Genomic DNA, 13,821 nt, shown 5'->3' with positions numbered 1-13,821 from the left:
ACATCTTGCTGGGTCTTTGACATGTTCTTAGAAGGAGAAAGGATATCGTTAACCCTGTAAATAAATCCAAATCTCTATATAATCGATCCTTTTCTAAAAGTAACACTATCTACCCAATATTCCAAAATGGAGATCTTGACTCCTGCCCTCTCTGCTGCCCCTCCCTGCCCCTACCCATGATGACTCATACAAATATAGTCTCCAGATCCTGTCCATCCTAAATATCTCCTGATTCTACATCCTCATGTCTAGCTTCAGAGCCCTTTCCCGGGTCACCCACTCTGATGGCTTGCATGGACTAGTGAAAACCCTTCTACCTTAACCCCACCTTTAGTTGGCCCTTTAATGTCATTCTTAGGCAGAGAAGACTCAGTACATATTTGTTGAATGAATGAATGAACCCCTCTTTTGACAGATGGGGAAACTGAGGCCTAAGGCAATATCCCAGTGAACCATATACAAAACTGTCATGACTGTGCAGATCTGTTGATACTCTCCTTTTCCCCTTGACTGCAAAGAGGGAATTCCTTTTAGGGGACTAATTTGTCCAGGATCTTAGGTAACATTGTTTGTTAAGTCTTTTTCACCCTCATCACAATTTTAGTCTTAATTGGCCTGTGATAGTTGCCCTCTAGTTCCCCTCCGCATTCCCCCAAGCACAGAGCAGAACTTCGTTAAGAATTTTTTTTTTCTTTTTTGTAAGGGGAGATACTTACGTTTGTTTGTTTGTTTGTTTGTTTGTTTGTTTTTTAAGGTAGTGGGGATTGAACCCAGACCTCGTGCAAGCTAAGCATGCGCTCTACCACTGAGCTATACCCTCCCCGCCAAGAATTTCTTATTGAGTGAATAAGTGACTCGGGACCCCAGAGCTCCTTTTCCAGGGAGAGGGACTATTGAACCCTGAGTCTGATGTCATGAAAACCCAACCCAGAGTCAGTCAGACTTGAGCTCTGTCCTTCACTAACTGTGTGACTTTTGTCAAATTATATCCTTTTTGCCTGAAACTTTTCTCTGTAAAAATTGTCTGCAATTCTGAATTGAAAAAAAACTTAAGTCATTTGGTGGCAAGAAACCAAATTAAACTGAATTTTTGAGGCAGCTAAGTTAGCTTTGAGCTGTGAGGCTATTTATATATTTATCCCACTCCATGGGAATATTCATGCTTCTTTCCAGAATTAATTTAATGTATTTTATTAAAGAGCTTAGGGAGGATTGCATAATATACAGTATGTGCACCATATTGCACAATATTATCTAAAACACGAGAAATGCTGAATTTGGAAACACATCTGGCCCCAAAGATTTCCAATAAGGGGTTGAGGACTATTATTGCTGCCACTCGGGGATGGTGTGAGGGTTAAATGAATGTTTTTTAACAACGGTGTGAGCAATGGCCAGACCCAGAATCAAAGAACATGACTGGGTGGGATGGAGGTGGAAGGTGATTAATGAAAAGAGTGTGTGTGCTTGCAGCGAAGAAGCTGGACTATCTAGTTAGGGCAGGTTCTTGGCTGACAGCCTCAGGAATTAAGGCTTAATCCCGAGGAAGCACTGGGGTGTGGGGGCCGGGGCCGGGCACGGGAAGAAACAAGAGATTTGGTTCTTAGCGAGGGCCTTTCATACCGAGGGTCTGGGAGGCTTCGTGAGGCCGGGCGGCTGGACTCGTGACCCCAGGTCGTGAGGTGTTTTCGCCGCCTCAGACCTTCAGAACCAAGCGCGGGCCCCCGCAGCCCGATACTGGTACGAATTGCCGAGATAGGGCTTGAGGGAGAGGGACCTGAAACCAGGACGCATTAAAGGCAAGTTGGTATCGGGAAGCGGCTCTGGGTTGGGAGCCAGGAAACCAGGGTTTCAGCCTTTTCTCTCCAACATGGAGCCGGTGGGAGCGGTGTAACTCGTCCCACATCACTATGCCTACAACACAGCAAAAACGCTGATCTACTGTGTGGGATGGAAATGGGATACCACGTTTGAAAGAGCATTGCAGCTGAAGCCCCAGCAGGATTACTCAATTCCAGAGGTGACTGCATTTCAGATGAAAAGAAGAGACGCAGCCATTTTCCTTCAGCGTAACGGCGCGCTTCATCAAATCTGGCTGCTGCCCAACGCCGTCGGGCTGCTGCACTCCAATTCTCTGTCAGCTACTCAGAAGCTTTTCACTAAGTTCGAGCTCAGCCGCTCGCCGTAGAGCCTCTATCTCTTGCCTACGAAGGTGACGTCCGGGTCGGAGCAAACGCAAGGCGAGGACGAGCGTACGTGGAAATGGGACCAAGTACCCGCCCCCCGACCCGACGTCCGCCGCGGGCGCGCGCTCGCACGCAGAAAGGGGCGGAGCCAGACTGGGGTTTATATACCTCGCGCGGGGCGTCCTCCGACCTCTACGGGCAGCGTTGGACGGCGCAATGGTACGTATCGTTATGGCGGCTTTCTGCTTATTTGCCGCGGCGGCATGCCTGAATCCTCGGCGCATCCCCGCCATCTCGGCTCGTCTGGCGCTGGGTGTCTGCTTTAGGAGCACTGGGGATTCAGCGGGGTCCGCATTCGGGTCCATTTTTTGAAAACATCCGAGGCCTGAGGTCGGCCTTGAGCCTGCCGGTCAGCTGGCCCGGGCCCGGGCCCAGGTCCAGCAATCTGGGTCCGAACTGTATCTGGGTCTTGACGTCATCAAACGAGATTGGAGTCGTGAGCACTTTGGTTAGGAGGGTCCGGAGGGGAAGCGCTTGGCACTATTGTTAAACTGGGAGGTGTAGAAATTCAGGCAGTAGGCGTCAGGAGAGACTAGGCCAGAGGTGTTGAGGCCTTGTTGTGAAATGTCTGGGACGGTTGGTACAACAATTTGGGCCTCTAGAGTTCTCAGAAACCAGAGGTGATGAACTTATTGACGGGCGGACAGAGACTCTGTGCTGATTGTCAAGTTCTGATTTGGCTCTGTCGAGTTCTAGTGGCCTCCATTTAGCAGTTTAGCTCTGGTTCGGAGCACGAGGAACGTTCAGTGCCTCTATCTGCTGCCCAGCCATTTGAACAGTTCTCATTGTGGTCAAGATCTTACTTGCCAATAAAGCTACCCGTTACGCGAATTTTAATGCCAGTACTTGGTGTACTTTTGTTCTCTTTAGAGGAAAAAGTGGATGGTTTTTTTTTTAAAGTGAGGGTTTGAGATAAATGTTCAACGCAAAGTTGCCTGAATAATTGATGTGGGATCCTGCAGAGTCAGTTTAATCCAGCATGTAAGCCGATTACCTGGGTTGCTGACCTGGATTCAATATTGTTGAGAATCCTCTTAGAACCTAGGCAGCTGGAATTGAAGTGAGGGCTACTTATAAGGTGCTAACGTTGATCATTTTCTCCTAGTCTCACAGGAAGTTCTCCGCTCCCAGGCATGGATCCCTGGGCTTCCTGCCTCGGAAGCGCAGCAGTCGGCACCGCGGGAAGGTGAAGAGCTTCCCTAAGGATGACTCCTCTAAGCCCGTGCACCTCACAGCCTTCCTTGGCTACAAGGCTGGCATGACCCACATTGTGAGGGAAGTGGATAGGCCAGGGTCTAGTAAGTACACACGGCATCCTCCCAGCTGGTGGGGACAGGGTAGGAGTTGGTGGGAACTGACTGGATGGGCCAAGCTGTCAGAAGAGGGCAGACTGGAGATATCAATAGAGCCTTGGTATCAGGTTGGAAGTAACGGGTTTTAGGATTGATGAGTGCTCTCGGTATAGGTGGCTGACACTGCTTGCTTTAGGCAGAGGGATGTAATGAAGTCAGGGAATATGCCGAGTAAATTTGTCAAAGCCACAGCATAGAGAAGGATGTTAATTTGGGAGATGGCAATTGGTAAGGGTCGAATAGAAACTCCACTTATATTTTAGTGGCAGGACTAAACTGAGCTTCACCTCAAAGCTTGAATACTACCCATGTTGCTGGCTGTGGAGGTTGAAGTAGAAAAGTCACCCAGCAGGACACAGCACTGGTTATTGAACCACAGTTGATAATGTTAAGCAATTAACATTGTCTGTCCCAGGCTCAGGTATTACTATCCCGGTATACATAGTGCTCTGTATTATCTAGGTAGTAAAGAACTTGTCTGGAGATTATTGTGATAGACCAGAACTGAAGCCACATTATTACTTGGCTGACCGGGATCCAGATATTTTTGATTTGAGTTGAAAATGTAAATGCATAGACTAAGAAGGAAGGACAGTCCTGGGAGCTCAGACTGCCAACGCAGACTGAGGCAAACTTCTTATCTGAGACAACTTGCCTTGCTGGTCTGAAAGGGCACTTCACGTTTTTCTGCAAAACACTGACCGCCTCTTGCTGGGGACTTCCAGTTAGCCCATTCAAGTCTGACGGCCTGCTTGCTTTGCAGAGGTGAACAAGAAGGAAGTTGTGGAGGCTGTGACCATCGTGGAGACCCCCCCCATGGTGATTGTGGGCATTGTGGGCTATGTGGAAACTCCTCGAGGCCTCCGTACCTTCAAGACCATCTTTGCTGAGCATATCAGTGATGAGTGCAAAAGGCGCTTCTATAAGAACTGGTAAGGGAAGAGGCTGCTCACCCTGGTTTAGGCTGGGGAGAAGGAGCAGTGTGCTAGGTAGGGCCTTAGCTCCATAGCAGGGGGCGGAGCTGCTCTGGTGTCAGGTTCAGTTGCCTCTTGAGCAGAGTAATTTTTGACAGACCTTCCCAGGTTGGGAGCATCACCTTGAGACATTTTATTCCAGTGTTAAGCTTACTGGGTGCCACCTTGAGGACTCAGTTCAGTATCCTCTTGGTTGTTGGGAAGTATTGAGAGTCCCCTTAGAAGCTAGAGCAGTAACACCCCCAGGTGTGTGTTCTGGTTAATGGCTAACTTGGAGCAAGAATTTGTGTATTTGAATGTTGTGACTTGCATTAATCTTGTGGACCTCTGCTTAGCTCCGCTCGGCTCTGCCCGATGAGCTCCATCCAGGCTCCGCTTGCCGGTGGAAAAGGCTCCTTAGAAGCCGGCAATGAGCCCCTTCCCCACACGGTGTCGGTGTGCCTTCCGCTCACCCCTTGGTGGGGTGATGAAGGCTGGCACCTGGCCCCCTCCCCAACTCTGCTCTGCTCCTGAAGGCATAAATCTAAGAAGAAGGCCTTCACCAAATACTGCAAGAAGTGGCAGGACGAAGATGGCAAGAAGCAGCTGGAGAGGGACTTCAGCAGCATGAAGAAGTACTGCCAGGTCATCCGTGTCATTGCCCACACCCAGGTGAGCACTGGCCAGTCCCCGCTGCTGCTGGTCTCTGGAGTAATGACTGCACGATCACGTGTGCCTTTTGGGGGGCTCAGTTATCTCAGTTATTTGTGCCAAGCCACAGGGTTTTAGAGTGGTAAGACTCAGCTTCCTTAAACATCGTTTCTAGTGGAGGTGGGGGTTGTTAAAAATACCAATGTTCTGCCTAGAGGCCTGGATTCCTGGAGCCAGATTAGACAGTTGGCCTGAAAAAGACATCCGGTGTCCCCACACTTAGGGTTGGTTTTTGTTGCCAGCAGAGGGCACTGTGTCCCTAAATGGTTCTTATGGGAAACCATAGCCCATTTTAGGAAAACTGGTTGAAGGAACTGGGAGGAGCTAATATTGTCAAGTTCCTGACTGGAAATGGTGTTGATAATGCTGGCTGTTGTTGGCACTTGAGCCCTTGGCTGGGTTTAAGTAGGTGCCTTTGAAGTCATTCTGGGCTGTTATCCCTGGTACATACCCGTGATCCCTAAATGATCAGTAGTCCTGTGTGGTTACTGAGAACCACGTTACCAGAGATCGGTAGCGTGTCCATTGCCGAAGACAAAGTTGAGTCGGGTGACACTGGGCAGCTTTTAAAAGCTTTATTAGATTCATCTCCTTTGCGGTTTGTATTCTTGCTTTGCTACTCTGCTCTCAAATATAAGTGATGTATTGATGCCTAATAGAACAAGGTAGATGGCCAGGGGGAACCAGGGCAGGGCACCCCAAAGGGACTGGCCAAGAGGACAGTAATCGGGAACATTGGGCTAGTGGTTCCAGGATGTCATTAAGTTGTACTGTCTTAAGGTAAAGATCAGCTTGTTCTGACCTGATTTAGGCACCAGAATTGAAAGGTGAATGTGCTGAAGTGTTGGCCTTATGTGCCACAGCCTGAGTTCCTCTCACCTTGAAGGATTCATTCCCTTCTAGATGCGCCTGCTTCCTTTACGCCAGAAGAAGGCCCACCTCATGGAGATCCAGGTGAACGGAGGCACTGTGGCCGAGAAACTGGACTGGGCCCGTGAGAGGCTAGAGCAGCAGGTCCCTGTGAACCAAGTGTTTGGGCAGGATGAGATGATCGATGTCATTGGGGTGACCAAGGGCAAAGGCTACAAAGGTGAGCTTTGCAGTGGGCCAGTTTCTGTGGTTTGCCCCTGGAAGAGGGGTGGGTGTCAGGCCCAGCTGTTCGGTGATGAGGCTCTGGAATGAGCGCTGGGCACAGCGCCCGAGTCAGACTGCGGAAATATTCCTTGCTGCCTTCCTTCTGAGAACAGCCCTGTGGTCAGGTGGCTGGGGGTAGTATGGGGGACAGAGGAAAGATCTGCTCAATTGCAGAATGCAAAGGAGGGCTTCATGAGTGCTTTAAAGTACACACGGTGATGTTCTAAAACAGGGCTAATTCTCCAAGGCTGTTCTGCTTGCAGATTTCTAAGTTTTACATCTAGGCAGGTATTCAACTTGGGTGGAAATATGAGAAGGGAGAGATCGTGGGGATCAGAGTAACGAGCAGATCAAGCCCTCAGGTTTACTCAGTCATTGGGGTGTTGTGGACAAAGGGCCAGCGGCATGGGTGCCAGGCACCTGAGCAACAGCATGCATCTATCTATTCCAGGGGTCACCAGCCGTTGGCATACCAAGAAGCTGCCCCGGAAGACCCACAGAGGGCTGCGCAAGGTTGCCTGTATTGGGGCGTGGCATCCCGCCCGGGTGGCCTTCTCTGTGGCTCGGGCTGGGCAGAAGGGCTACCATCACCGCACTGAGATCAACAAGAAGGTGAGGTGCTTGGAGAGGGCCTTGTGGAGGCTTAAATCCTACAAAGGGGAAAGGTGGTCCAGTATTGAGTTGGGGGTTTCCAGTCCCTCTTACCATTGATTGGTCCACTGGTAGTGGAGCATCACATGGACTTAGCTGCTCGTGCCTGAGCTGCTTGTGTCTGGTTGGCACAGTTCTGACACCTGGGTGTCAGGTGTTGTGATTTGTAAAGTGCCATCCTTGAAGGTTCTGGTGCAGTGGCCGAGGATAGGAGCCGTGTCTATCCTCTCCTGCCCCATGAGGTTTGGAGAGGCCTCATCCATCTCATTGGGTAGCAGTGTCTTTAGTTTTGGTTCAGCCAGCTTTTTCTTAGTAATGGGTGCCTCATTACTAGGCCCGAGGTCACAGCTGCTTTCCCAGAATCCTTTGCAGGCTAGCACACTCACAGGTTGAGGGGTCATTTGTCCTGATGGCTTTCGTCGTACCCTTCCTCCAGTCTGCTGTATCTAGGGGCACCAGAGGCCCCTGAGCTGTCTTCCTGTCCGGTTTTTTCCTGCTTAACTATGCTCATCTCCCCTCCAGATTTATAAGATTGGCCAGGGCTACCTCATAAAGGATGGCAAACTGATCAAGAACAATGCCTCTACTGATTACGATCTGTCTGACAAGAGTATCAACCCTCTGGTGAGTAATGGGAGCTGCCCTTGCATAAGCCTCGATGTCTGGTCTGGCAGGGGATTTCCTCTAGTGAAACAGTCCCATGGGCCCCCCTGTAGGCGGGGAGGTCTGTTGACAGTTCACATCTGCACAGCACCCAGTCCTTGTAAATGGTTGGGGCTGGCCGGTGATAAATGGGGTCTCAGGCAGGCTCAGGCACTGGAATGAGCACCGGGCACTGTATGTCACTGTCTCGCTGCCTGCCTTCTGACAGTTGTGGTCCGGTGGCTGGGATCACCAGTGCCTGGGGTGGGGGTCATGCAAGCTGTCTGACCTGTCTCCAGCCCTGTGCTTGATCTGTGCTGACCAAAGGGCCTTGCTCTTTCCCAGGGTGGCTTTGTCCACTACGGTGAAGTGACCAATGACTTTGTCATGCTCAAAGGCTGTGTGGTGGGAACCAAGAAGCGAGTGCTCACGCTGCGCAAGGTGAGGCTGTGGCAGGAGGGGAGGCTTGTAAAGGTGGGGGCAGGGCTGAGCTTTATTAGGAGAGTTGAAAGGAAAAGGGAGAGGCTGCTGCTCCTTGACTTTGAAGTCCTGGGAGGAGGAAATTCCCTGTCTGGCCTGGCCCAGCTGTTTGCTTCTGTGTATCCTCCCTCTGCCTGGCACAGAAGGAAACGCTTTGGTAATGGCTGGGCTGTGTAGGTGTTTGGGATTTGGGGGATGGTTCCCGACTCCATGGTTGGTTCAGATTGAGTTGACCTGTGCCCTCCAAGGTGAGGGGCCTGTGAACTGAGATGGTGCAGAGAAAGGCTTGGCTAATCTTCCCCTCTTGGCCGACAGTCCTTGCTGGTGCAGACCAAACGGCGGGCCTTGGAGAAGATTGATCTCAAGTTTATTGACACTACCTCCAAATTTGGCCATGGCCGTTTCCAGACAATGGAGGAGAAGAAAGCATTCATGGTGAGTGTCCACCTTGCTGCCCTCAGACTGGGGTTGGGGTGTGTTTCAGCTGCTCTCCTGCACATCTAGTGCCGGTGCAGCTGGGCTGGCTCCGGGGTCGTGAGAAGGGGCCGCCTGGCGCCTGTACAGGGGCTGGGGAGACCAGCCCGGAACCTGATCCTGCTGGGGTTGAGGGATGTTCTTACTGCCTTCCACCTCTAACTGAGCCTGCTGCATCTCTCCACAGGGACCACTTAAGAAAGACCGAATTGCCAAGGAAGAAGGGGCCTAATGTCAGAACAGATTGTACAGCTGGTGGAAGCTCAATAAAGTTATTTTCCAGTGACATCTGCTTCTGATTTAACCTTCCCCATCTGGGCTGATAGCTCCTGGGGCATGCTGCCCTCCCCTGCCCCGCTTACCTACACCTGGTTGTCTCTTTGTCCTACCGCTTCCCTGCCAAGGGGGTCTGGAGCAGACTGGATTTAAGTGGACTGCTGAGCCTGGAGGGTTATGGCCAGCCTGGGGAGTGAGCTTTGCGCAAATGTTTCCCTCACTGGGGCCAGGGAGCTGGGCTCCACTTTAGAAGTTGTTTGCACAGCTTGGGTGGTGGCAGCCCCCGCCAGGGAGATGGGAGGGAGTGGTGAGGACCTGGTGTTCCTGTTGCTCATAGCGGGGTGGGGCAGGGCAGACCCTGCGTCTGCCGAGTGTATACAACATGCAGGAGGGGTTCCAGTTAGGGCTTGTTGAGGATATTTTGTAGCCAGCAGCCAAGGTCTGTCCCCGGGAGGGGGCAGCTGAGAGTGTCATGAAACCCTGCACAGCACCCGGGACTCAGGTTTACAAGGAAGGCCCTGATTTAAGTTTGTTAGGCAAGTGACAACTTGGGCATGCAGGTGTTACATGCTTTGCCAAGGCTCACCCAGCTGGGGAGGTCGACCCCAATTCCCATTCTGGTTTAGATCTGACCTGGCGACTTAACTCAGTCCCCACCCCCCTGCAGGTGTCCCTGTGCTGTACTGGTCTGGCTGAGCACCTGCCATCTAGGCTGGGAGCAGCTTAGCTGCTAGAGCCCGACACCCAGACCTGTGATGTCTGGCCCACCCTTTGGAGTGACCCCCCTCCGCTAAAGTCTAGCCCACCTGGCTGGAGTTCCAAGTGTGCCGGTTTCCCCCACTTCTCCCTTCCCAACCATTGCTGCTCCCCAAAACTTGTGCCTGTGTTGCAGGCGTTGCCTCAGCCCCACCTAAGCAGAGAACTAGTTGCAGCAGCTCTTCACCTGGGTTCTAGTGTCTTCCTGACCCCTGGTTTTCTCATTTGAAAGGCGTAGTGATTGTAGTGATTGTGGGTGGAAGGGGCTCACGTTTATGGTGCTGTCTCAAAAAGACTTGGAAATGGCCTAAGGTGTTTCTAGTTCTCAATAAGCATGGCATCCTTAGTGTTTAGAATAGACAAAACGCGAAATAGCCAAAGTCAAGCACAGGATGCTGGAATCTGGGTTCTGAGGCAGAGGCAGACTGAAATGGAGTGTGCTGAGTAAGAGTCCTTAGCCTGGGACCCCCAAATGTCTGCCCAGCATTTCTAGAGCCCCTTCTGAACATGGGACTGTGGGCCTCAAAGCCAACTTCTGGGCTGGTTTGCAACCCCCCTGCAGCACCTGTCTGCTCAGGATTGGCCCAGACTGGCTGGAGCTGCACTTCAGGCTGGAGCCACCAGGGGGCGAGGGTGGGCAGCACCCTGTTGGGACAACCTTGCGGGAGGACCTTGTTCTGGGCCTTGGAGCGGGTAGAGTCCCCTCCCCAACCAGAGGGGTCTCTTCAGATCCCCAACAGCCCCAGAATCAAGTCGACAGCCAGAGGGCGTCAGGACCTGCCCCAAGGCCACCAGACACCTGACAGCCAGGCATGATGACGAGGCGTCTGGTCCTCAATCTGGGCTCTGTCACTGCAGGAGTTTCTTTCCAGTCGTTCCTGGGAGGCTGATGAGCTGGGCAGCGACCCCACCTCGTCCCCTCACCCATGCCAGTTACCCTTGGCCTCAGTCTTGGGGCTTCCCCCCACCCTTACACCTGGAGCCCCGCTGCCCATTCAGCCCAGGCAGGAGAGGCTTTGCTGGTTGTCATGGCTGGGCCTCACTCCCTTTCCAGGGCACTGCCAAGTTATAGGTATGGTCAGGATGACTGGGGACGTGGGGTCTGAAGGACAAGCTGAGGGCATGCACACGAGCACCCAACACTGCAGATAAGCCACATCTTGTGTGTCTCCACACGTGTGACATGCACAGAAAGCCTTTTCAGGTGTGCTTGACAAGGGCTGAGTCCTTGTCTTGACCATCCTCGTGTCCCCATCCTCGTTTCTGCCCTGCCCCTGGCCAGGGAGTGACCCTGGCACATCCCAGAACAGTTCTGAGCCTGAACTTCATCTGGTTAGTGACTCACTGCCTTGGCACTGGTTGTGGGACAGAATGCAGAAGGCTGCCCCAGCACATGGGTTGAAGCTGTGGGCAGGACGAGTAATAGGGCTTCCCGGGGGCAGTGGAAGGCTCACCCACATGTGTGGGGGATCCCCTTCACTCTCAAGAAGTCCTGGGTGGCTGCTGTGGACATAGCTCTCCTTTGGGTGCTGGGGAAGCAGTACTGAACTCAAAAGGCCCATCTCTCAATGAGCTTGTAGTCTAGTTGGGGTGGGCAGGTAGGAAACACAGGTGAACAAGAGTTTCAGAAGTGATGAATGCTGTGAAGAAATGAAACAGGACACTGGGATACAGAGGGGCGGGGTGAGGCCAGGGAGGCCTTTCTGAGACCTGAAGGAAGAACACCCTAATAGCAGGTGCAAAGGCCCTGAGGTAGGAAAGAGGCTTTTGGGCTCAGATCTCAACCCCCAAGGGAGGCAGCTCTTCAGGGGAAAGTCTGCATGAACTCCATGCAGGTGGGACCGGATCCCTCTGCCTCCATAGCCAGGGCCTGGCATATAGTAGGTGCTCAATAAATGATATTTCCCAAATCTCTGGGACTCCCCAGCGCTTGTGTCTGGGTGTCCCAGATGGGTGACCCCAAGCATTTCTGCAGGCCTGCAGCGGGTGGGGCAGCAGTCTGCCTCCTGTAGTCTGTGCCTGTGCGTGTTGGAGTGCCTGTCGGTGTGCGCTTCCTGTCACCAGAAGCCCCAGATAGGCCTCTCTGGAATCCTGTGGTGACAGAACAAGAAGTCTCATTCCATTCCTCCCGGAAAAAAAAAAAAAAAAAAAGGGAAAAAGAAAAGAAAATACCTGCTGGGAATTTCTGAGCAAGTGGGAACAGGGTGGCAGGAGCCACCATTGCCTTAAAAGGCAGAGCCAGTGACTTCGTTGAGCTCACCTGGGGATGGCCTTGGAGGGTGGAGGGGTGGACAGCCAGCTGCCATCTTGTGGGCTTACCCTAAGGTACTCTCCTCGGATCCTCCTTAGTGCGGGCTGTGCTGCTCGGCCCTCTGTCCTCGTCCCTTGACACCCCCAGCCCGGCCCCGGGCCCTGGGTGCCCAGCCCTGGCTTCCAGCAGCCTCACCCTCCTTCCATTGGCTCCCAGCACGCAGCTACTTGTCTGAAGCTTCAATGGGTCGCCTGCCCTCTGGGCGACGTTCTGTTGCTCAGGCTGGCATTCCAGGCCTGCTGACCTGTCTGGCACCATGCACCTCCCGGGGGCCAGATGCCTGGGCTGCTCCCCGGAGCCCAAAGAGCTCTCCCTGTTCTTTCAGCAGCAGGCTCAGAAGCCTGGGCTGGACCCCTGAGAGGAGACAGGCCTGCCCCAAACTCCATAGGAAGCAGGAAGGCAACATCCACGTGCCCAGGAGTGAGGGAGGTGGCATCCAGGAAGCCTCCAGGGCCTAATACCACGTCAGAACTATTAAATCCCTGGAGCCACGATGCTGCCCAGGGCCTGACCTCACTGCCCCTGGCCATCGATAACCAGCATTCACACTGATTTTGAATGCCTCCAGAGGGCAGTGCCCGGCCTGGCAGCCGCTAATAATTATGAATACTTGACACGTATCCAACACTGTCCTAAGCACTTTAGATACACAGACTTAATATTCAGGGTCACACCTTGAGGCAGCTTCTATTATTATCCCATTTCACAGATAAGAAACTGAGGCTCAGAAAGAGCAGCTTGCCCTAAGGCACACACTCATAACTATTAGCGCCGGGATTTGAGCCCAGGCATCTCTTCACCCTGACCCTATGCTACTAGGGGCCTGGAAAACATATTTTGGCTCAAGAGAGAAGTCAGGTGCCTATTTGTCGAAGATCTGCTGTATGCCAAGCCTTGTGCTAGACTTTTTTGAAGTTACCTCATTTAATCCTTGCAACCACTGTTCCCAATTTTCAGATGGGGAAAGTGGGGCCCAGAGAGATTCAGAGAATCCCCCCAGGTCACAGAGCTAGAAGGTGTTGCTCCGCCAGGCATCTTAGATGCCATGTCTCACTAAGTGATTGTAACAGCCCCGTGAGTCATGAGTCTATGTTCCTGGTGTCACTCCTGTTGTCACAACGAGGACACTGATGCATGGCGAGGTGAAGCAAGGGCCCCTCACTCAGGTCAGACTCTCAGGAGTGCTGAAGCAGGGATTCAAATCCGGACGCCAGAAGCTCGGCGCCAACCACTGCACCGCACTTCCCTCACTGAGTAGGGCCTGCACGGTCCTGGAGAGGAGTGGGAGGGACACCACCCCAGCGGCCACCTCAGCACCAGTGTTCCTTTGACCACCCCCCCTCGTAGGCTTACATCTGGGGTCCATGCTTGCTTGAGAGGTGGGGGAGCATGCCACCAGACAGGTGGGGGTAGGGGAGCCAGGGACCTCAAGCGGCCCCAACTCCTCCTGCCCTGACCCCACAGCTGGCCTCCAGGTCACCGGGCTTCATGTGACTATGGAGAAGTGGGTCCTCCCCGCCAGCTGCCTGCCCCAGCCCCACGCAGCCAGGCGGAGGAAAAGGGCTGTGAGAGAAGGCGCTAAAGATAGCCAACTGGCCGACTTCCCCATCCTCACTGGCCACCACCTCGTCCCCCGTGGGCTCCTCCAGCAGGCCCCCACCCCACAGCAGCCACTCCTCAGAGTCTGGTCACCCAGCTTGGGGCACCACACAGGGCCCCAGGCAATGGTCATGATATCTTGAAGACTCCCCACCCTCCTGGCACCAGGCTGGGCAGGGACTTGTCTTGTCCCATTCATGGAATTCCCCTGACAAGAGAGGAGCCTTAATATCACC

General features: G+C 52.9%; 1 protein-coding gene and 3 non-coding genes across 4 annotated transcripts; all 4 read left to right on the top strand.

Annotated features, from left to right (window-relative positions):
* The first annotated feature begins 2,861 nt into the window (after positions 1-2,861).
* On the top strand, positions 2,862-2,925 carry LOC116277517 (small nucleolar RNA SNORD43). The gene has a single exon (XR_004186980.1). It is a non-coding gene; the product is annotated as a small nucleolar RNA SNORD43 (small nucleolar RNA).
* A 405-nt stretch (positions 2,926-3,330) lies between these two features.
* RPL3 (ribosomal protein L3) lies at positions 3,331-8,929 on the top strand. The gene is made up of 9 exons (XM_031671758.2): positions 3,331-3,544; positions 4,362-4,530; positions 5,088-5,223; positions 6,166-6,352; positions 6,848-7,008; positions 7,570-7,671; positions 8,035-8,130; positions 8,485-8,604; positions 8,831-8,929. Exons 1-9 carry the CDS (start codon positions 3,505-3,507, stop codon positions 8,873-8,875), a joined length of 1,056 nt encoding a protein of 351 aa, XP_031527618.2. The 5' UTR covers positions 3,331-3,504; the 3' UTR covers positions 8,876-8,929.
* LOC116277521 (small nucleolar RNA U82P) lies at positions 5,033-5,087 on the top strand. Its single transcript, XR_004186984.1, has one exon. It is a non-coding gene; the product is annotated as a small nucleolar RNA U82P (small nucleolar RNA).
* LOC116277520 (small nucleolar RNA U83B) lies at positions 6,417-6,510 on the top strand. Its single transcript, XR_004186983.1, has one exon. It is a non-coding gene; the product is annotated as a small nucleolar RNA U83B (small nucleolar RNA).
* Positions 8,930-13,821: the final 4,892 nt, after the last annotated feature.

Source organism: Vicugna pacos, chromosome 12, assembly GCF_048564905.1.
Source record: "Vicugna pacos chromosome 12, VicPac4, whole genome shotgun sequence".
In the NCBI taxonomy this organism is placed as follows: Eukaryota; Metazoa; Chordata; class Mammalia; order Artiodactyla; family Camelidae; genus Vicugna; species Vicugna pacos.
This window is presented reverse-complemented; position numbering and strand designations above follow the sequence as displayed.

What these genes read in the sequence shown, in the direction of transcription:
- RPL3 (XM_031671758.2), top strand. Translation starts at nt 3,505, where the DNA reads ATGACCCACATTGTGAGGGAAGTGGATAGGCCAGGGTCTA. An exon ending in AGGCGCTTCTATAAGAACTG is followed by an intron (nt 4,531 to 5,087) that starts GTAAGGGAAGAG and finishes CTGCTCCTGAAG; the next exon opens with GCATAAATCTAAGAAGAAGG. An exon ending in GCACTGAGATCAACAAGAAG is followed by an intron (nt 7,009 to 7,569) that starts GTGAGGTGCTTG and finishes TCTCCCCTCCAG; the next exon opens with ATTTATAAGATTGGCCAGGG.